Source organism: Somniosus microcephalus, chromosome 6 (assembly GCF_052327205.1).
Source record: "Somniosus microcephalus isolate GS21.2 chromosome 6, FLI_Smic_1.0, whole genome shotgun sequence".
NCBI classification, from domain to species: Eukaryota; Metazoa; Chordata; class Chondrichthyes; order Squaliformes; family Somniosidae; genus Somniosus; species Somniosus microcephalus.
The window spans coordinates 21,529,772-21,552,025 of record NC_140992.1 but is presented as its reverse complement, the minus strand read 5'-3'; the positions used below and the strand labels follow the sequence as shown (position 1 = coordinate 21,552,025).

General features: G+C 48.6%; 1 protein-coding gene across 1 annotated transcript in view; it reads right to left on the bottom strand.

Annotated features, from left to right (window-relative positions):
- The window catches only part of wwtr1 (WW domain containing transcription regulator 1), a 177,591-nt gene that overhangs the window by 17,891 nt on the left and 137,446 nt on the right, over positions 1-22,254 (bottom strand). The window contains exon 3 of the mRNA XM_085989828.1: positions 3,670-3,866. Within this exon, the coding sequence (XP_085845954.1) occupies positions 3,670-3,866 (197 nt within the window). The remainder of the gene's footprint in view (positions 1-3,669; positions 3,867-22,254) is intronic.

The following is a 22,254-nucleotide window of genomic DNA, read 5'->3' as shown; positions in this document are numbered from 1 at the left end:
CATGGCCGATCTTCAACCTCAACTCCATTTTCCCGCCCGATCCCCATATCCCTTGATTTTCTTAGTGCCCAAAAATCTATCGGCCTCAGTCTTGAACATACTCAACGGCCGGGCATCCACAGCCCTCTGGGGTAGAGAATTCCAATAATTCACAGCCCTCTGAGTGAAGAAATTTCTCCTCGTCTCAGTCCTAAATGGCCGACCCCTTATCCTGAGACTATGACCTCTAGTTCTAGACTCTCCAGCCAGGGGAAACAGCCTCTCAGCATCTACCCTGTCCATCCCTCTAAGTATTTTATACATTTCAATGAGATCACCTCTCATTCTGCTAAACCCCAGAGAATATGGGCCCAATCTACTCAATATTCGACATTATCAGTAAGTCCGCCCCCACCCTTCTGTTCAGCTCGTTTAATTTTAGTAGGTTTTGTTTTTGCTCTTTTCTGAGTTACTTGGTAAAGAAGTCAAATGTCTTCGCTGTCAAATAACCATCAACGCCTGTGTCTCGGTAGGAAGAGGACTCCCCGATTTAAGATCGATGAACAGTAGTTTTGTTACCGTTCCTCTGAAGAAGACACAGACCCGGCTAAATACATGAGCACGGACAGAGCCCACATGCCAATTGTTACTGATCTCCCTCATTAGCCCCCACCTGTCAGTCAGCAGACTGTTCCTATATGCTGGCTTAGATCAGGCATGTTTTGTATTGTTCACACAAAATTCCTTTATCTGGAAACAATTCTGAGAGGAGTCAGGTTTCTTTCTTGCTTTGTGACTTAAAATTTGTAGTCATTTTCTCAGCTATTCCCCGCCACCTCCAGCACCAAGTAATGGACAGACAACCAAGTACTGATCTCTGCTGGTGCTGCTTGAGCACGCTGCTAATGGCTGTGAGCGTTGGACTCAACCAGAGGTACAAGGAGACGAGAAGGGGAAGCTGTAGTTATTAACTGTCTGCCAGCGGGGGCTGGGAAGCTCCTGACTCGGTGCAAGTCAATGCAAACACAGAGTAAGGCAGAGATACAGAATGTGAGACTGACAGAGGGAGAGGGAGAGAGTAAGGCAGAGATACAGAATGTGAGATAGAGAGAGGGAGAGGGAGAGGGAGAGAGAGTAAGGCGGAGATACAGAATGTGAGATAGAGAGAGGGAGAGAGAGTAAGGCGGAGATACAGAATGTGAGATTGACAGGGAGAGCGGAGGGAGAGATACAGAATGTGAGATTGAGAGGGGTGAGGGAGTGAAACAGTATATGAGATAGGGAGAGAGAGAGGGAAACAAAATGTGAGATAGACAGGTTGAGGGGAGTAAGGCTGAGATGCAGAATGTGAGATTGACATGGAGAGGGAGGGAGGGAGAGATACAGAACGTGCAATTGACAGGGAGAGAGAGGGAGTGGGAGGTACAGAATGTGAGATAGACAGAGGGAGGGAGAGATTTATGAGATTAACCGATGATGTTAAATTCTGCTCAATAATTTACTGGCTGTCAAAGTATCAGAGAATAACACATAGCATTGGACAAATCTGCTGAGTGTTCCTTTACGGCTGTGACCCTCAATTATTTGCTTTGTGTGGAGAAGGCTGAGGTGAAATCCTCCTGGAAAAACAATCATATTCCTAACAGGATTTGTTTTGAAGATAATGTGGCAGAGATCGATAACAGGAAGTGTGTGCTTTGTTTACTTAAGAGATGGCCTCAGTTGTTCTTCCTCTCTTCCCCTCCAATTCCTGTAGATCACTTTTAGGAAGGAATTGCGGGGGGTGGGGGGTGGGGTGGGGGGGAGGAAGTGAGGCCGGCTCCATTAATGTAGAAACCCTGAAATTCTGGTCCTCGATCTCTGCTATCAGAAAACCTTGTATACATGAGCTGTGGAGGGACAATCAGCCAGGGTTCCGGCTCCTGATCACCATCCAGTGATAACTTATGGAAGTACAGACATCTTTTTTATTCATTCTTGGGATATGGCTGTCGTTAGCACGGTCAGCATTTATTACCCATCATTGTTGCCCTTGAGAAGGTGGGGGTGGGCCTTTTTCCTGAACCACTGCAGTCCGTGTGGTGAAGGTACTCCCACAGCACTGTTAGGGCGGGAGTTCCAGGTTTTTGAACCAGTGACGATGAAGGAACACCGATATATGTCCAAGTCTGGATGCTGTGCGAGTCGAAGGGGAAGTTGGAAGGTGATGGTGTTCCCATGCGCCTGCTTGCCCTTGTCCTCCTAGGTGCTGGCGGTCGCGGGTTTGGGAGGTGCTGTCGAAACGTCAGGTGAGTGCAGTATCAGGGTCGGCTGTGATGCCTCCTCCTTCCAACACTTATCATCCAGCCCCACACATGAGGAATGCTCTTTGAGATCCCAGAAGATTGCCACACATGTGCATGTTTTAGCAGCTGTCACTTAACGCCAATCGGGAGCGGGAATCCTGCTTGATTTCCTCCCCCTTCCCCCTCCTGCCGCCCCCCCCCGCCTTCCTCCCCCCACAACCCCAGTCCAGTGATGCTGAGGTCAACCATGGTGCAACCAAATGCTTCCCTGGCTGGAACCAGCTAGCTTGGCGCAGACCGGTAATCAAACCTGAGGTCTTCGATGTGGCAGAGTACCATCCCGTATGCTGCATTTACCGACCAAACAATTGGGAGAAGCTGGGTTTCATGTGCTTGCAATGACAGACAATGGTTTATTTGCCAAGAAGTTTCAAAAACCAGTCAACAATCCAGACCACCTTCAAAGAATCTGACCACTTGCTTTTATGGGGCATAGAAGATAGGAGCAGGAGTAGGCCATTCGGCCCCTCGAGCCTGCTCCGCCATTTAATGAGATCATGGCTGATCATCCAAATTCAGTACCCTGTCCCCGCTTTCTCCCCATATCCCTTGATCCCTTTAGCCTTAAGAAGTATATCTAACTCCTTCTTGAATATATTTAATGAATTGGCCTCTACTGCCTTCTGTGGTAGAGAATTCCACAGGTTCACCACTCTCTGGGTGAAGAAATTCCTCCTTATTTCAGTCCTAAATGGCTTACCCCTTATCCTTAGGCTGTGACCCCTGGTTCTGGACTCCCCCGCCATCGGGAACATCCTGCCTGCATCTAGTCTGTCTAGTCCTGTTAGAATTTAATAAGTTTCAATGAGATCCCCTCTCATTCTTCTAAACTCTAGCAAATATAAGCCTAATCGACCCAATCTCTCTTCATACGTCATTCCTGCCATCCCAGGTGTCAGTCTGGTGAATCTTCGCTGCACTCCCTCCATGGCAAGAACGTCCTTCCTCAGATAAGGCGACCAAAGCTGCACACAATACTCAAGGTGTGGTCTCACCAAGGCCCTGTACAACTGCAGCAAGACATCCTTGCTCTTGTACTCGAATCCTCTCGCTACGAAGGCCAACATACCATTTGCCTTCTTAACCGCCTACATCACCAAACTATAGAAGTTAGTCAACTAATGAACCGAGGGGGGTCTACTTTATTAATACAAATCGATGTTAGGGTCCCTTGTTACACATGTAATACCATGTTGATATGTTCCAGAAGCAGTCGTTGTTTTAGATACCAAGTTACGGCCCAGCCGCGTACTGCACGGTGTAGCTCAGCAACACATTTACAGGAGATTTTAAACAGGACCAGTGTCTAACCTTGGAGAGGAGACACTGAGGGTGGAATTGCTACCTGTCTCATGAGCTCCTGTTGCAGATGCTTAATCCTCTCTTTCTCCATTTGGATCTGCTGGAGGCGCAGCTTCTGTTGATGCTTCTGCTGAACCGTCATGGCGCTGGGCAGGCTCATCATGGCCATCCGAGGATTCTGGGAGGGCATGCCTGGAGGGGGCACGGTGGTGTTGGGCGTCATCTGCTGCTGGTTCATCACTGGGGAGACAGGAGGAAAAGAGTTGACTTCTAGAGAGTGTAAAATGACAATTCCGCTGCAGTATATATTATTGTCAGTAATCCCGCACTCTTGGCCAACCACATGTACCCCTGAACCACGCTGTGCCTGGGAAATGAGGTCAGATGGAATGCAGTCCCCTCACCCTGCCTCCTGTATAAAATGGTGGGCCGCACACCTTGCCAGGTGCAAAGAACAAGTGGTGGGTACATCAGCCTGAACATACTGCAAGAGATGCCCTGCTAAAAATGAGTGTTGAATTTGCACAGCATCTAGCCAGGTCTCTCAGAAACAGTCCATAGAATTACATAGAATGTACAGCACAGAAACAAGCCATTTGGCCCAACTGGTCTATGCTGGTGCTTATGCTCCACAATAGCCTCCTCCCACCCTACTTCATTTCACCCTATCAACATATCCTTCTATTCCTTTCTCCTTCATGTGTTTATCTAGCTTCCCCTGAAATGCATCTATACTATTCGCCTCAACTACTCCCTGTGGTAGCGAGTTCCACGTTCTCACCGCTCTCTGGGTAAAGAAGTTTCTCCTGAATTCCCTATTGGATTTATTAGTGACTGTCTTATATTTATGGCCCCTAGTTTTGGTCTTCCCCATAAGTGGAAACATCTTCTCTACGTCTACCCTATCAAACACTTTCATAATCTTAAAGACCTCTATTAGGTCACCTCTCATCCATCTCTTTTCTAGAGAAAGAGCCCCAGCCCGTCCAATCATTCCTGATAGGAATAACCTCGCAGCTCTGGTTTCATCCATGTAAAAGTTCTGGGGGGAGAAATTGGGTATGTAGCGCCACCTATTAGCGCCTAAAGAGGGCAGTCAGTGGCTGTAGCGCCACTGGCCGTGCCTCCCGCGATATTCAGCGGGGGCGCTAATGGTGGCGTTAGCCTGTTGCGCTGCGCCGCCACTGATGATGTCATCGGTGTGCGCAGCGCCCCATTAGCGCCCCAATCGCAATATTTGGTAGCGAACGCCGCTGTAGCGCCGTTCGCTACCCGCGCCCGGTTCACGGGGCCTTGCTGTGCCGGCAGTGGCGCAAGTTAAGGTGGAGGTGCGGGGCGGCCGCCTTTTTTGGCGGTCGCCTGCCAGCACCTCCGTTCCCGGCCTCCTGACGCCCCCCCCCCCCCCCACCGTGGCATTGCCGGCTGTTTCCCGAGAGCCCAGCACTTCTCCTCGGTGCCGGGCTCTTTTGCCAGCACTCGCGATTGGGGATCGCGCTGTTGCAGGCCCCTCCCCCTTAACAATGGGAGGAAGGCCTGCAGTACCGCAGCGTGCCGTGCCGCAGCGTGTGGCGCTGCGGCACGTTGCGCCGCAATATTCAGTTTCAGCGCCCTAAGAGGGACGCGGAGCGCCTCGAGCCTCGCCCTGTCTCCCTCTAGGGGCGCTGAAACTGAATTTCTGACGTTCGTTAATGCTCCGAACACTGCGCAAAAATCAGCACCCAGGCAAACTTGTCGCCACTTTGGCGCCTCAACCCAATTTCTAGGCCTTGGTATTATCCTTGTAAACATACAACAAATTACTTTGAAGTGCAGTGACCCTTGTTATGCAGGCAAACAAAGCATCCATGTGGCACAGACAGGTCAACAGCAATGATATAAATGAGCAGTTAATCTGTTTCGAGTGGTATTGGTTGAGGGAGGAAAGCTCTCCACAGATGCTGCCTGACCTGCTGAGTATTTCCAGCATTTTCTGTTTTTATTTCTAATTCTCTGGTTTATTCCGAGAAAATTGCAAATTAATAAAAAGGCTCGAGGCTTTATTCATTTCTCCAGTTGTAATTTTGCGATAAAAAGAAAGAATTAAAGACTTGCATTTCTATAGCGCCTTTCATGATGACCGGACATCTCAAAGCACTTTACAGCCAATGAAGTACTTTTGAAGTGGAGTCACTGTTGTAATGTAGGAAACGCGGCGGCCAATTTGCGCACAGCAAGCTCTCACAAACAGCAATGTGATAATGTCCAGATAATCTGTTTCTGTTATGTTGACTGAGGGATAAATATTGGCCCCAGGACACCGGGGATAACTCCTCTGCTCTTCTTCGAAATAGTGCCATGGGATCTTTTACGTCCGCCTGAGAGAGCAGATGGGACCTTGGTTTAACATCTCATCTGAAAGACGGCACCTCCGACAGTGCAGCACTCCCTGAGCACTGCACCAGAGTGTCAGCCTAGATTTTTGTGCTCAATCTTATTATTAAGCTTTATATTAATATTAATCTTTCGATATCCTCAGCCCCCCCATCCCTTGACAGCATGGCCAAGGTCTAACACAGGACGTACTGTAGACCGCAAACCGAGACTCATATCTACCAACAGAGCATGATGCTTTGCGAGTAGGTTAGTGCTCCCGGGATATGAAAACCTTAACTATTATATTATACTAAGGGGTGCTGCTGGCCATTATTATGTATCCATATCTTCTGTATATTTACCCCATTTGCTACTTGCAACACTAAAATGAGAGTGTTGGCCTCCGCAAAAAAAGGACGTAAGCGAAGATTGCAGGATGCTATCTTCTAAGTTGCCACGGTTTCCTTCAACAATGAGACTGGCCTGGAAAGGTTGAAACTGGTACAGGGAATCCATTAACAGCGACCGTGAGCTCGGGGTCTCGCTTGCGGGCTGAACGGAGGTGTTCCGCAAAGCGGTACCCAATCTGCAGCCGGTCTCCCCCCAAGGATTAGAATCTGGTTGGGGTTTATGTTGATCTAGCTGTGCTGAGACTGTCCTGGAAGAGTGAAGCTGACAAGAGAATCTCAGCAGGTTTGCTGGAATGGAATTGAGTTCTCCCTGCAAGGTAAGCTTGGCGGAAAAAAAAACCCACCACGCAGCACTCCCTTCCCTCCCTCCCCACCACAGCCCCCGCCTGGTGTCTTCTGGTCTCTTTACATCAGAGAGCTGTAACCTGAACAGCTGGTGTCTGTTCCAACAACAGGATCCTTTCACAGGCATAAGGGAGACAAAGAGGGAGCCAACTCCAATGTTTGGCAATAGAGCCTGAGACATTTACATCTCCCAGTTCGCTTCTTGTCCATTTAATGCACATCGCCACATAACCCAAATAACTCCCCAGCTCTTCTTTGACCCAGTGCCTTGGGATCTTTTGCGGCCACCTGAGAGGACAGACAGGGCCTCGGTTTAACGTCTCATCTGTAAGATGGCACCTCCGTCAGTACTGCACTGGAGAAGTCCTCAGGAGTGGGACTCGAACCCACAACCTCCTGACGCAGAAGCGAGAGGGCTACCATCTGAGCCACGGCCGACACTGCAGGACCGGGGACCTGTATGGAGAGTCCCGAGGGAAAATTCCGATCCTACCTTCAACCTGCAGCCCCGTTTGTTAGCTCCTGGATTATTGCCTATCTGGCAAAGCAGTGGGCGAGTTGCAGCTTCTAGGAGCAGGCGGACTGGACTGCCCACTCTCAGTCACAAAACCAAGCATGGTAATGGAACCTCCAGGAGGAAGTGGCTTGAGAAATGTACTGGAGATAATTTTCCAAGTATGTGCATCCCTATCAATAACAACAATGACAACTTGCATTTATATAGCACCTTGAATGTAGTAAAAAGGTCCCAAGGTGTTTCACAGGAACGTTATCAGAGAACATTTGACACTGAGCCACGTAAAGAGATATTGGGAGAGGGGACCAAAAGCTTGGTCAAAGAGATAGGTTTTACAGGAGCGGCTTAAATGAGAGAGAGAGGGGCGGAGGGGTTTAGGGAGGGGAATTCCAGAGCATTGGGCCCAGACGGCTGAAGGCACGGCCGCCGATGGTGAGGCGAAGGAACGCGGGTAGGAAGCAGGGAAGCTGGTCCACCGCGAGTGGATATCGGAAACCTGTGGGTTGCGCAGCCTGGGATTCTCTAGCAGGGCAAAGCTTCCTGCAGCTGGTGCACAGTCCGAATATTTACTCCCAATTCTTTTAAATGAATAAGTAATAAAATGTAAAAGACAGCAAAGACAGACCCAGTCAAGGTTCCAGTGGGGACGCCCCGGACGATTTAATAAACTGGTACTTGTGAAAACAGTGCGCCGGGAGAGGAAAAAACACTGTGGCTCGTTCTCCTACTTGTGGCAAACAGGCCCCAGAATCACAGACACTTTGGTCAGTAGGGACTTCCTCTCATGCATGAAAGAACCGAATGTACTCTCTGTGCAGACAGAGGGAGCTTACAGGCAAATGTACAGGTTTTTCTCTTCGCCTCCCCCCCCAGCCACCCACCTGACCTCGTAATTTTGAAATGAAGTCCAGGTGCGCTGCCAAAAAAACAGCACAACGCCTCTTTAGTGGAGCACAGTGGTTCTTGTCGAACAGGAAGTTCTCCGCGCTTGGACCCCTTAACTTCCCCAGCGCAGACTAAACAGGGAAACAGACGGGGGCTTTCGCCCCTCCAGAGTCTGTCCCCCACCCCCTCCCCCCAACACTTATCAATCCTTGCACTCCCAGGGGGTGGCTACACACCTGTCAGTGGTGCTCAAAGCCCAGAGTATCAAGAGAAACTCGAGTGTCCCCACTCAATTTAACTTGCAGGCTCGGTGACCTGCTCCCAAGGGTCAAAGTTGAAGCGAGAACATTTTTTTTTACTTCTTGGAGTCGTTTCAAGGAGTGCTCTGGTGCCCTCAGGAAATGTCGAGACAGATGTGCAGGAATGGACTGAACCGTAACAACTTGCATTTATACGGCGCCTTTAATGTGGTAAAACACCCCAAGGCGCCTCACACGAGCGTTACCAGACAAGTTTGACACCGAGCCACATAAGGAGATAGTGGGACAGGTCTTGGTCAAAGAGGTGGGCTTTAAGGAGCGTCTTAAAGGAGGAGAGAGAGGTGGAGAGACGGAGAGGTTTAGGGAGGGAATTCCAGAGCTTGGGGCCTAGACCAGCTGAAGGCACGGCCGCCAATGGTGGAGTGATGAATATCAGGGGGTGGGGGGGGTGCAGAATGGGAGAAGCGCAGAGATTTCGGAGGGTTGTAGGGCTGGAGGTGGTTACAGAGGTAGGGAGGGGCGAGCAGCGGCCACATAATTGCGATGAGTTATATTTTTCGGTGGGTAAAGGAGACCTCTTTTTTTAAAGTTCTGCCTGGAATGTAGTTTATTTTAAAGGCACGAATGCATCGAGATAAGGGACCAAATTGGGAGGGAGGGAAAAAGGGAGGGAGGGAGAAAGGAAGGATGGACTTTCATTTCTGTAGCGCCTTTCACAACCTCAGGACGTCCCAAAGCGCTTTACAGCCAATGAAGTACTTTTGAAGTGTAGTCATTGTTGTAATGTAGGAAACGCGGCAGCCAATTTACACACAGCAAGCTCCCACAAACAGCAATGTGATAATGATCAGATAATCTGTTTTTGTTATGTTGATTGAGGGATAAATATTGGCCAGGACACCGGAGATAACTCCCCTGCTCTTCTTCGAAATAGTGCCATGGGAACTTTTACGTCCACCTGAGAGAGCAGACGGGGCCTCGGTTTAACATCTCATCCGAACAACGGCACCTCCGACAGTGCAGCACTCCCTCAGCACTGCACTGGGAGTGTCAGCCTAATGCTAGCTTTATATTGCAGGCTCCTGCTTGTTGTAGAACTCAGTAAGACATTCGCCTCACACACGGTCCCCTTGATATGTATTGCACGTGTAGATTGCTAATTGGATGCTAGAGGGCCCCCTGATGGGAGTAAGCGTACTGCCACAAGGGTCTCCTCTTGTACAGAATGTTATAGCCAGAGAGAATAGGGTTGCCAACATTCCAGGATTGCCCTGAAGTCTCCAGGAATTACAGACTAATCTCCACGACTGCTCTTTCAAAGAGCCGGCACAGGCACGACGGGCCGAATGGCCTCCTTCTGTGCTGTAAGACTCCCCGATTCTGTTTTTAAATGTTCTCAATGAGGTTGGACCAGCCCTGGCGTATAATGAACACTGCAATGACCTCACGGATGGTGCAATTCCTCCATGTAGAGTATGTTCTGGGGTCATTTGTGTTATAACAGCTTAACAACAGAACTCCTTTTTCTTTAAAGTTGATTCTTTCACCACAGACAGGGATAATTTCAGCTCCATGTGTGGGATAATCTGGATATTACAAATGTCAAGTACAAGCGCATACAGAGAGGGCCATTGTGTTACAGAGAGCAGCGTGCCACACCCATGCTGTAGCGTGTTCTGATATTACGCACATGCTTAGGGCTTCCTCTTTGTACAGAGAATGGATCTGAAATTCTCTCACGTGACGAGAAGCCAAGATAAGCGAGAGCAAAGGGAAGATTGAGCAAGACGGGCCGGCTCCGCTGGACCTGCGCCTTCCCATTACATCAACCTCCTCGGGCACTTCAAAATATCTAGAGACCATAGGTACTTTGTACAAATAAACGTTTGTGAACACTTTCTAAAAGATGGTTGCTGCCTTTTTGGTCCCAGCACCTCTGCTTACCCATAAATTTTCTTTAAATCACCAGTATCTGTGAAAAGCGTCGAGGGGTGCTGCACGGGTCTAATCGAGGTGTTTACGCTGATTAAAGGAGTTGCTAGGGTAGATCGAGAGAAACTACCTCTTCTGGTGAGAGAATCTAGAATAAGGGGGCATAACCTTAAAGTCAGAGCCAGGCCATTCAGGGGTGATGTCAGGAAGCACTTCTTCGCACAAAGGGAAGTGGAAATCTGGAACTCTTCCCCCCCCCACAAAGGTTGTTGAGGCTGGGGGGTCAATTGAAAATTTCAAAACGGAGATTTTTGTTAGGTAAGGGTATTAAGGGTTAAAAGGAAGACTTGCATTTATATAGTGCCTTTCACGACCACCGGACGTCTCAAAGAGCTTTACAGCCAATTTGGAGTGTCGGCGCTGTTGTAATGTGGGAAACGCGGCAGCCAATTTGCGCACAGCAAGCTCCCACAAACAGCAATGTGATAATGACCAGATAATCTGTTGATTGAGGGATAAATATTGGCCGGGACACCGGGGAGAACTCCTCTGCTCTTCTTCGAAACAGTGCCGTGGGATCTTTTGCATCCACCTGAGAGAGCAGACGTCTCATCCGAAAGACGGCACCTCCGGTTACGGAGCCAAGACGGGTGGATGGAGTTGAGATACAGATCAGCCACGATCTAATTGAATGGCGGAACAGGCTCGAGGGGCTGGATGGCCTCCTCCTGTTCCTATGTTTCATGGCAGAAGGGGAAATGCCAAATGTTTCATTCAGCGTGTAACTTTTATTATATTCAATTGCCTGAAACATATTCATCAGACCGATCATTTGGGCAAATTACAGTCTTGTAGCTCAATTATCACAGGGTTTTATGGAGCCACAGTGGAATGAGATATTTAACATTTAATGTCTTTTTTTAAATAGCTGATGGGAACTGCGATCTCGAACAAGAACCACCACAAACATGCAGCATAATGCACCAGAGGCTCTCGTCGCTGAGTGAGCAATCGTTGCCTTGTGGACCTTCCCGACGGTAACTGTGAGCTGTCAGCCGTGGCTCAGTGGGCAGCACCCTCGCCTCTGAGTCCGAAGGTTGTGGGTTCGAGCCCCACTCCGCAGAGTCGAGCACAAAATCTAGGCTGACACTCCCAGTGCACCGCAGAGGGAGTGCTGCACTGTCGGGGGGTGCCGTCTTTCGGTTGAGACGTTAAACCGAGGCCCCATCTGCCCCTCTCAGGGAGACATAAAAGATTCCACGGCACTATTCAAGGGAGAGCAGGGGGAGTTCTCCCTGGTGTCTTGGCCAACATTTATCCCTCAACAAACATCACTAAAACAGATTATCCGGTCATTGCTGTTTGTGGGAGCTTGCTGTGCACAAATTGGCTGCTGTGTTTCCTGCATTACAACAGTGACTACACTTCAAAAATACTTCATCAGTTGTAAAGAGCGGGAGTCCAGTGGGGGAGTATTAACTTTAAAATTAGAGACAGGCCGTTCAGGGGTGATGTCAGGAAGCACTTCTTCACACAAAGGGTGGTGGAAATCAAGAACGCTCTCCCCCAAAAGACTGTCAGTTGAACAGGGGTCAGTTGAAAAATTCAAAACTGAAATTGATAGCTATTTGATAGGCAAGGGTATAAAGGATAATGGAACCAGGGCAGGTAGATGGAGTTAAGATACAGATCAACCATGATCTAAGTTGAATGGTGGAACAGGCTCAAAGGGCTGAATGGCCTCCTGTGTTCTTTAAATCCTTCCATGAAATTCTGCATGAAACCTGGAGAAACCATTTGGATTCAGTATAGAAGACAACAAAGCCTTTGTGTCAAGGACCCCAATTGTGGTTGTAATGGGAGAGCAAGAGTGTTGAGCGGTAAACTTCTCTTTAGTCAAGAGGCCGAGAATTCCGCTCCCCGTGACACCATCCCCCGGGCCACGATCACACGAGGTGATGTTCCAGGTGCCTCACTGCCCTCCGGTATGACTCTGTTCTGCGCCGAGGGGTTAATGTCGCCGGGGCTAGCCAGCATCAGGTGTTGTGCACTAACTGCCTTGATCGAAAACACATGCTTGGCACCGGCTGCCAGCGCTTTTCTAACTTAGTCACGACATCTAGGAGTTAGTCCACCAGCTCTGCCAACAATGAACTTCTTGTTTCAGTTAGTAGAGAGAGGGGGGAAAAAAACGCAGCTCACGAAAAGATCAGAGGAATCCTGCATTTAACTGTCTGCACCCTTCCCTCTAGTAACCTGTAAAGTGTTAGCGAGACTGGCACGCCCAATGTAAATCCCCTGCATTTAGTTCGACCACGGGTTCGACGCACAGTAATTGGGCTTCCAGCGAATGTTTTGTTTGTTTGAGTATTATTCTCCAGTGGGTTTTTTTTCTCACTTTATGCAGCTTTCTTTTTAAAAAAAAGAGCTAATTGTTTTTTTTTAATAAAGGAGATCAGCATCGCATGAAATTGGCCACCACTTTGTGAGGGTGATCCCGTACCCATTAACCTTGCGAAACCTGCAGCCAACGTCTGAGGAAAAAGTCACATGGCTGGAAGCTAAATATTTGGTCAGTTTATGGCAAATATTTAATTCTGCGCTAAATCATCCTCGGATTGTAAATCAACTTGTTTAACAACATCCAGCTTTCAGAAACCTGGCTTTACAGAAAGAGACCAGTGGGTAACTCGGCTTAAGGATTGCTACAATACCCTGGCATTCACATACCAAGACCGTATAATGTTACCTCACTTTAATCTGGCCTCCAGGTAGCATCATATGACCCAGTTTACAATTTTTTAAATATTCGTTCACGGGATGTGGGCATCGCTGGCAAGGCCGGCATTTATTGCCCATCCCTAATTGCTCTCGAGAAGGTGGTGGTGGGCCGCCTTCTTGAACCGCTGCAGTCCGTGTGGTGAAAAGTGATTATTGTTAATCGTGGCTTGCTAGGCCATTTCAGAGGGGTAGTTAAGAACCAACCACATTGCTGTGGGTCTGGAGTCACATGTAGGCCAGACTGGGTAAGGACGGCAGATTTCCTTCCCTAAAGGACATTAGTGAACCAGATGGGTCTTTACGACAATCCGGTAGTTTCATGGTCACCAGTACCGATACTAGCTTTTTTTAAATTCCAGATTTATTTAATTAACGGAATTTAAATTCTCCAGCTGCCCTGGTGGGATTTAAACTCACGTCTTAACCTGGAAATGGTTTCTGCATCATCGCACGTGTGGGGGCTCCATTAACCATTTTCAGCGCACTAGGATGAAACAAAATCATGTAGATGACTTGGATTAGTATAGCTGGGCTACTGGAAAATATAGCCAGCAATATCGAAAAGAAATCAAATGCATTTTGCTATCATTCAGCTTGTTTGATAAATGTTGCCCAGATGTGAGGTTTCACTGGATACCAAGTATATGGAACTAGCCCAATGCATTATATTGAAAACCACAAACAAACACCATCTCGTGGAAAATACTGTGTCAAAGGGCTAGAGAGGTGGAACAATGCCAATGGGCTAGAGGTACAGAGTCCTGTACTAGAGAGTACCAAGTATATAGAGCTAGTCCAATGGGCTAGAGGTACAGAGTCCTGTACTAGAGAGTACCAAGTATATAGAGCTAGTCCAATGGGCTAGAGGGATAGAGTCCTGTACTAGAGAGTACCAAGTATATAGAGCTAGTCCAATGGGCTAGAGGGATAGAGTCCTGTACTGGCGAGCATCACATACACAGAGCACCACTAATGGACTGTAAGAAGAGGTAGAATGGGGAAAAGAATGGGGGTAATTTTGACTTTGGGTGATAGAGTAAAACGGCTGATATCAATTCAGTCACCCGTTATAGAAACATAGAAGATAGGAGCAGGAGTAGGCCATTCGGCCCCTCAAGCCTGCTCCGCCATTCAATGAGATCATGGCTGATCATCCAAATTCAGTACCCTGTCCCTGCCTTCTCCCCATATCCCTTGATCCCTTTAGCCTTAAGAAATATATCTAACTCCTTCTTGAATATATTTAATGAATTGGCCTCAACTGCCTTGTGTGGTAGAGAATTCCACAGGTTCACCACTCTCTGGGCGAAGAAATTCTTCCTCATCTCTGTCCTAAATGGCTTACCCCTTATCCTTAGACTGTGACCCCTGATATAAGAACATAAGAAATAGGAGCAGGAGTAGGCCATAGGGTCCCTCGAGCCTGCTCCGCCATTCAATAAGACCATGGCTGATTTTCTACCTCAACTCCACTTTCCTGCCCTGTCCCCATATCCCTCGATTCCCTTAGAGTCCAAAAATCTATCGCTCTCTGTCTTGAATATACTCAACGACTGAGCCTCCACAGCTCTCTGGGGTAGAATTCTAAAGATTCACCACCTTCTGAGTGAAGAAATTTCTCCTCATCTCAGTCCTAAATGGCCGACCCTTTATTCTGAGACTGCGACCCCTGGTTCTAGCCAGGGGAAACAGCCTCTCAGCATCGAGCCTGTCAAGCCCTGTCAGAATCTTATGGGGGAAAAATTCCGTTGTTTGTGCCTCCTGTTAGCGCCTTAAGAGGGCGCCAATTGGGGCGCAAAGCAACTAGAGGCTGGGCACGGCGATGTGTGTGCCACTCGCAAAATTAACTAGACATTTTGCTGCGGCACTAAACACTTCCGCCACGATCTCCTGCACCGGCAGATCGTGATGTCATTCGAGTGCGCAACACCCCGTTAGCGCCCCGGACCGGATATTGAGTGGCGCCCCCTGCCTTACCGCCTGCCACTAGCAACGACAGGTTGAGGGGAGCGTTTTGCTGTCAGAAAGGGACTGGGGGAGCGCTATTTAAAGGTGACCACTTACTGCCTTTTTTTGTCGGTGACATTTTTGCACCACGAATTCTGAGAGAGAGAGAGAGAGAGAGAGACTTCTGGAGAGATTCAATGCTGTGTGAAGGAGTTTTGAGTACTGAGCAGCACTTTGCAGGTTTATTTTGATTTGCCCTTCCTTGCTTCGCCAGTGCTCTGAGGTAGCGCCTCACTCCTCAGCGTTTGCGCCTTAAGACAGGTGTGAAGCGCCTGATTTAGCGCTCCAATCACCTCCAGGGGTGATAAAAGCCAAGTTTGCTGTCGGAGGCGATAATTAGCGCCAGGCGCTAAACTTTGCGTACGGCCGATAATGGTGCCCCAAACGGGGCGATACTGAATTTTTCCCCCTATATGTTTCAATGAGATCACCTCTCATTCTTCTAAACTCCAAAGAGTATCGGCCCAATCTACTCAATGACATCTCCCCCAAATTTCATTCCCCTTGAAGTCAAAATGACCTCCAATGATTATGATACCTGCCCACAACAGCCCAACGTATTAATCATTTTCGAAGAGGTCGAACCCTTAAAGGACCCGCTGGCACGGTGCGTTTGGTATCTAACAGTCTGCAGCATGGGGTGATGGGACACGGGGGTTTCCTGCAATCTCCCAGGTGCAAAAACCCTTGGGCTGCTAGCAACAGGAAAAGGGAAACCGAGGCCGAGTCACCAGCGGTGCCCCAAGATTGGCAGAAGGCTATCCCCAGGCCTGGGCTCTGTCCCTTTAGTCCGGGAATGGTGCCCTGCTACCAAAAGAGGGGGGGGGAGAAAGATTAAGAAGGCAATTTTCTTTATAAAATGCAGATTGTTAATATTTTAGAAACAACATTTTTGAAAAGATGTTAAGAAAAAAACCTGAAATGTTGAAAATCAGAGTAAATCGTGTCTGTGCCAGTTCTTCACTAGAGCAATCCAAAACTAATCTGAAAATTGCTCCCTTTGCCCCGTTTTCTCTCTCTCCCCATAGCCATGCGTCTTTTTCTGCTTCAAATATTTATCCAATTTTCCCTTCAAAGATGCAACAGTCTCTGCCTTAACTGTTTCCTGTGGCAAAGTGTCCGATGCGCTAACAACCCCCTGCATGCAGACATTTCTCCGAGCCTCAATTCTCAATCTCTTTGAGTGACAATTTCAAATTGATGATCCCTTGTCACTGACTCCCCAGCCAGAGGAAGTAGCTTTCCTCCTTACTCACTTTGACAAACACCTTCCATTTTTTTAAAAACTTGTATTGAATCTCCTCTTAGCCGCTTCTGCTCCAGTGGAAATATCATGTCCCCTCATAACTTTAGTTGCTCATCCCTGGCGCCATCCATGGTGAACCCATGCTAAACAGGTGCTGTGGCTTTTGTGTCCTTTCTATAATGGAGCACCCAAAAAACTGCACCCAGTACTCTAACGTTGGCCTCACCGATGTTTGAAACAAATTTATCATGACTTCTTTTGTACTCTTGCACTCTGCACCCCGATTGGAAAACCAAACCTGCTGATGAGCCTTTTACTTTCTGGGGGGTTTTATCGACCTGAACTCGCACTTTCAGGGAAACGGCTGCAAAGGCACAGCAAGTCACTCCGCACCTGAAGGAGAAATTCGAGAGTGTAACCCTTCACTTGAGTTCTGATGAGCAGTCCCCCACCCCAAACGTTGCCCCTTTTCTTTCTCTTTCAGATGCTGATGGGCCCACCGCTGCACATTTTCAGCATCTCGTGTTGGTAAACAATGGCAGGGGGGAAATTTTCAATTCAGCGCCCGGGTGTAAGAACTGCCGTTGCGGTTTGCCCACCTGCTGTATAAACCGTCTGGTTTTCAGTTCCACTGAGATCGATGGCAAGGAAAAATTGGTGGGGTGGGGTGGGGGGTGAGAAGCAGTCACCAGAGTGATACTGGGGCTAAAAGGGTTAAATTACGAGGACACTGACTAGGCTTGTATTCCCTTGAAATCAGAAAATTAAGGAGTGATCTAATTGAGGTGTTTAAGATGATTAACGGATTTGATAGGGTGGATAGGGGGAAACTATTTCCTCTGGTGGGGGGAGTCCCAGGACAAGGGGGCACAACCTTAAAATTAGAGCTCGGCCATTCAGGGGTGATGTCGGGAAGCACTTCTTCACACAGAGGGCTGTGGAAATCTGGAACTCTCTACCCTTGAAAAGCTGTTACGGCTGGGGGTCAACTGAAAACTGAGATTGCTAAACTTTTGGTAGGTAAGGGTTACGGAACCAAGGCAGATAGATGGAGTTAAGATACGGATCAGCCAGCTGAATGGCGGAACAGGCTCGAGGGGCTGAATGGCCTCCTCCTGTTCCGCTGTTCCTATAACGGGCTGCCGAGCTGCATTGTTAGTTTCACACCCGGGCGGCCAGTTGAAAATCTGTCCCCGTGTCTCTGACTCCCGGTCAGCAGTCATGCTGGATATGGTGAACAAAACATAAGAACATAAGAAATAGGAGCAGGGCAGGCCATTTGGCCCCTCGAGCCTGCTCCGCCATTCAATGAGATCATGGCTGATCCGATTTTGGCCTCAACTCCACTTTCCCGCCTGTTCCCCGTAACCCTCGACTCCCCTGTTGCTCGAAAACCTGTCTCTCTGTGAAGCAGGCTTTTTATTCGCATCAGAAAGACACAGATCCCTGGCGCCAATGGCATTTATTCAAACGATCAGACTTGGTGCAGTTAAAGAGAGAAAATTGAAAAACAACGAAAATGTCCTTTGTTTGAAACATACTTCCGTGGGCTTCAAGGGGTTAAAAACCGCAGGCATTACAATGATTTGTGGCATTAAAGGCAGCTGTCATTTGCCCTTCCATTGCCTGTGTGCAATTTTAAATGCAGGAGGATGGCTGCATTGGCCGAAAGCACTGCAGCGGATTCCATAAAAGAAAATTGTGGACTTTGGCCTCAGTTGTGATTTGAAACAAACTGAAAAAAAAGAAAAATAATAAAGACTTGCATTTATGCAGCACCTTTCACAACCTCAGGACGTCCCAAAGTGCTTTACAGCCAATGAAATACTTCTTGAAGTGTAGTCACTGTTGTAATGTAGGAAATGCGGAAGTCAATATACGCACAGCAAGCTCCCACAAATAGCAATGTGATAGTGACCAGATAATCTGTTTTTAGTGATGATGGTTGAGGACTCCCTGCTCTTCTTCAAAATAGTGGCACTATACGACTCCCCTGTTTTTAACGGGGCAGATGGGACCTCGGTTTAACTACTCATCCAAAAGACAGTCGGGTAGGAGGCGGGACTACAACTTTCGGGGTTGTAGTCCCGCCTCCATCGAGATGCGGCCAATCCACGCAATTTTAACTTGATTGACATTGTTGAGCCGGCTCAGCAGGCCAATTAAGGGCCACCCGGCAACAGGTGACGTCACAGACTGAAATTTCATCTGTCAAGAGGTTTTGACAGATGAAATATCAGTGTTTCACAGCTGTTTGAAGCTGTCAAACACTGACAGTCTTACTTCTAACCTGAGTCCTTCTCCACAGACTCAGTTAGAAATCTCTCCTGCACAGAAAGCTGAAGGCTGTCACTTTTGACAGTTCGCAGCCATTCTGCTTTCTGTGCCAGTGAGATGAGGGACTCCCGGGACCTAAAGGAAGGAAGGCTGAAAAGGTAATTTAAACTTCTTTGATCACTTTAGACACACCAAACACACTTACCTTTGCACTCATGCACACATCACTCACCTGAACACCGACATCTCGACCCCTCCAAGTCCTTCAACCCGACGGCCTGCCTCCTCTAACTTGGCGTGGTTTGGAGCCGTCGGTAATCCCACACTTCAACCTTAAAAATAGGGATTAGGCTAAAAACTGCCTGTTAACAGGCAGTTAATTGGCACTAATCCCTTCCCGCCTCGGGGAGGCGGGTCCTAGTGCGGGGCAGGTACCCGCCTCCTTTGAAACTGGCATGGAGGCGGGTTTGGGGGCGGGATGGGTGCCCCCCGATTTCAAAATTTTAACCCCCCACACGCCTCCAATCCCGATTCCACGGCCCAATGAAAATCCTGGCCAGTACCTCCGACAGTACAGCACCGGGAGTGTCAGCCTAGATTTTGTGCTCGAGGCCCTGGAGTGGGACTTGAACCCACAACCTTCTGACTCAGAGGCAAGAGTGCTACCCACTGAGCCACGGCTGACACCATGAGGTAAAAGAGCATCTGCCTCTGAGAGGAAGTCATGGTAAGTGATGGCGCCAACAAAATGGAGCTAAAAGGCAAGAGCCCAGGAAACGTTTTTCTCACAGAGCCAGTTCGTTAAAGCTGTAGCCCGTCAAAGCCCTGGCTCTCCAAAAAAAAGAAAGAGTTGTGTAAATCCTTTACTGCCATAGATTCACACTTAGAAACTACTCACTGGGACTTGAGGAGATGCAGACTCCGTTATGCAAGTCTCTAACATCACAATTGCTCAGGTTGTCGACAATTCCATACATTGAAGTAGAACTAAACGTCATTCAGTTTCTCAAATGCACCATTACTTTGGGATGGGGGAGGAGGAGGCCCCTTGTATACACTTCCAAAGACAGGGTACTGAATTTGGATGATCAGCCATGATCTCATTAAATGGCGGAGCAGGCTCGAGGGGCCGAATGGCCTACTCCTGCTCCTATCTTCTATGTTTCTATGCTAATGTCAAATGATTCTACTTCACTGGCTAGCTGGGTGCTACCGCTCACAAGGGGGGGCCATCGTCTCACCGGGGAGCTCTTGGGCAGGTGAAGTGACCAAAAAAAGACAGAAATAACACACGCCTCAATCATTCGCCAAACCTTTGCCACATTAGTCGGGCTGCAGGATAAATTTTACAAGGCCCCAAACCACTGGTGGGACCTCCCAAAATTAACCCTCGTAACTTCTGCATTAAAGGAGAAAGGTGTTTTACTGAATTGCTGCATAACTTTAAAGATAGATATCTATAGCGTTATTGGCATCTTTCAATGCTCCTTAGCGCCGATAGTTCACGCTCTAACATTGCTGCAGAGTGGGAGCGAGGAGGCAGAAATTGTGTGTGGAACATCTTCCCCAGATACAACACAATAACAAGAACAATTTGCATTTATATAGCGCCTTTAATGTAGTAAAACTTCCCACGGCACTTCAATGGGTGTAAGCAGACAAGAATTGACACCGAGTCAAAGAAGGAGACATTAGAGCAGGTGGCCAAAAGCTTGGTTGAAGAGGTAGGTTTTAAGGAGCGTCTTAAAGGAGGATGGAGAAGCAGAGAGAGGTTTAAGGGGGGAAATTCCCGAGTTTAGGGTCTGGATGGTTGAAGGCACGGCCACCAATAGTGGGACGAAGAGGCCAGAGTCGGAGGAACGCAGACTTCTCGGAGGGTTGTAGGGCTGGAGGAGGTTACACAGAGAGGGAGGGGGCGAGGCCATGGAAGGATATGAACAGGAGGACGAGAATTTTAAAATTGAGGCAGTGAAGGGCAGAAGGCTGAGAGCAGCACTTTCGATTCATGCCCTCCCTGGAGACGGGTGGTGTTCAGAATATTTGCTTTCAGGCTGGTCTCTGACCACTGATTTGAAAGCACGAGACACACAGATATGGAAGCAGTGAGGCACCCCATTAAGTAGATAAAAGTCTGCCCTTTATAGCATTGAGAACTTGGTGGCCGTCCTGGAGAAGATCCTTTTGAGACTAAAATTGTGTTGGGCAGTCCCAACAATCTCATTGCAACATCAGTCACATCTTATGTCTGTGCCTTCAGATTCTAAATCTGCCAAAGGCACTTGCAAGATGCTTTACCAGAACTCAACGGACTTTAAAAATATTCCCTATACAGGTAGACTACCCTTTATCCGGACTTCCGAAAACCGAAACCCTCTAAAAACCGAAGGTTTTTTCGTTCAGCGTAAGTCGTGCGTACGACTTAAGCTGAACGAAAAAACCTTCGGTTTTTAGAGGGTTCCGGTTTCGGAAGTTCGGATAAAGGGTAAGTCGTGCGCACGACCCCCCGCGGACCCCCGCCGGCCCCCCCCACCGGCCCCGACCCCCCGCCGACTTACGCCGAGCGTCAGCGTAAGTCGTGCGCACGACCCCCCGCTGACCCCCCCCGCGGACCCCGCCGGCCCCGACAACCGCCGACCCCCCCCCCGCCGACCCCCCCGCGGACCCCCGCCGACCCACCTTCCGAAATCCGAAATTCTCCGAAAACCGAAACTCGGCTGGTCCCGAGGTTTTCGGATAAAGGATAGTCTACCTGTAGTACATAACAGAAGTCTTACTGGTTCCAGAATTCTAAGCCTGCAAGCCAGCACAGAGCGAAAACCATTTTATTTTTGGGATCGTTCTTTGTATGTATTACTTTTGCTCACGCAAGCATCTTCTCAACGGTTGCATTTGAAATTAAACAAGAGCAAGAAGTCAGGAAAATGTAAAAGTATTAGGGCGACCAAATAGCATTGGGGGGGGGGTGCGGGGGGGTGGGGGGGGAACACCAGAGAACTACCCTTTCACCTTGGAGACTTGGGTTCGGATCCAGGCCTGGAACAGGGGGGGGGATGGAAGGGGGTTGTTCCTCCAAAGAGTCCGCAGGTGAAGGGCATTTAGCCACTTCTCAATCCAGTTCCCGGTGGGCACAAGCCCACGCCACAAAGCTGCCCTGACTTCAGCTCCACTTTGAGCAACGCCAGCTTTGAGAACCAATGAGAACGGAGAGTAGGGCAAACACTGGTGCGGATAGAAGGCGCTCTTCCAAGGCTGAGAGGCACTGCCAGCGATGCTGATGCAAAGGAAACTCTGCACCGTGCTGGACCTGTGCCATATCCGACCTGCATTACTGGATGCAGTGACTGGCCGTCCAAATAAAGGACGGTTCCATTTTTTTCCCCCCTGGCACGGTCAGTCACCTCTCACCTTACCAAGGTCATGTACGGTTCAAGCTCCTAGCAAGGCTGTGGAACACATTGTGTGTATGGATGTACAGCAATGTGCAACTGGGTCTGCTAGTAGTCTTATTGGTTCTTACTGCTGCGTTGATCCAATCTTGGGTCGAGCCAGCAGGTTGTCTTGGTTTTGTGGTTGGTGAAGTAAATTTCTCCCTCAGGTGTCACTGCTTGTTCCCACC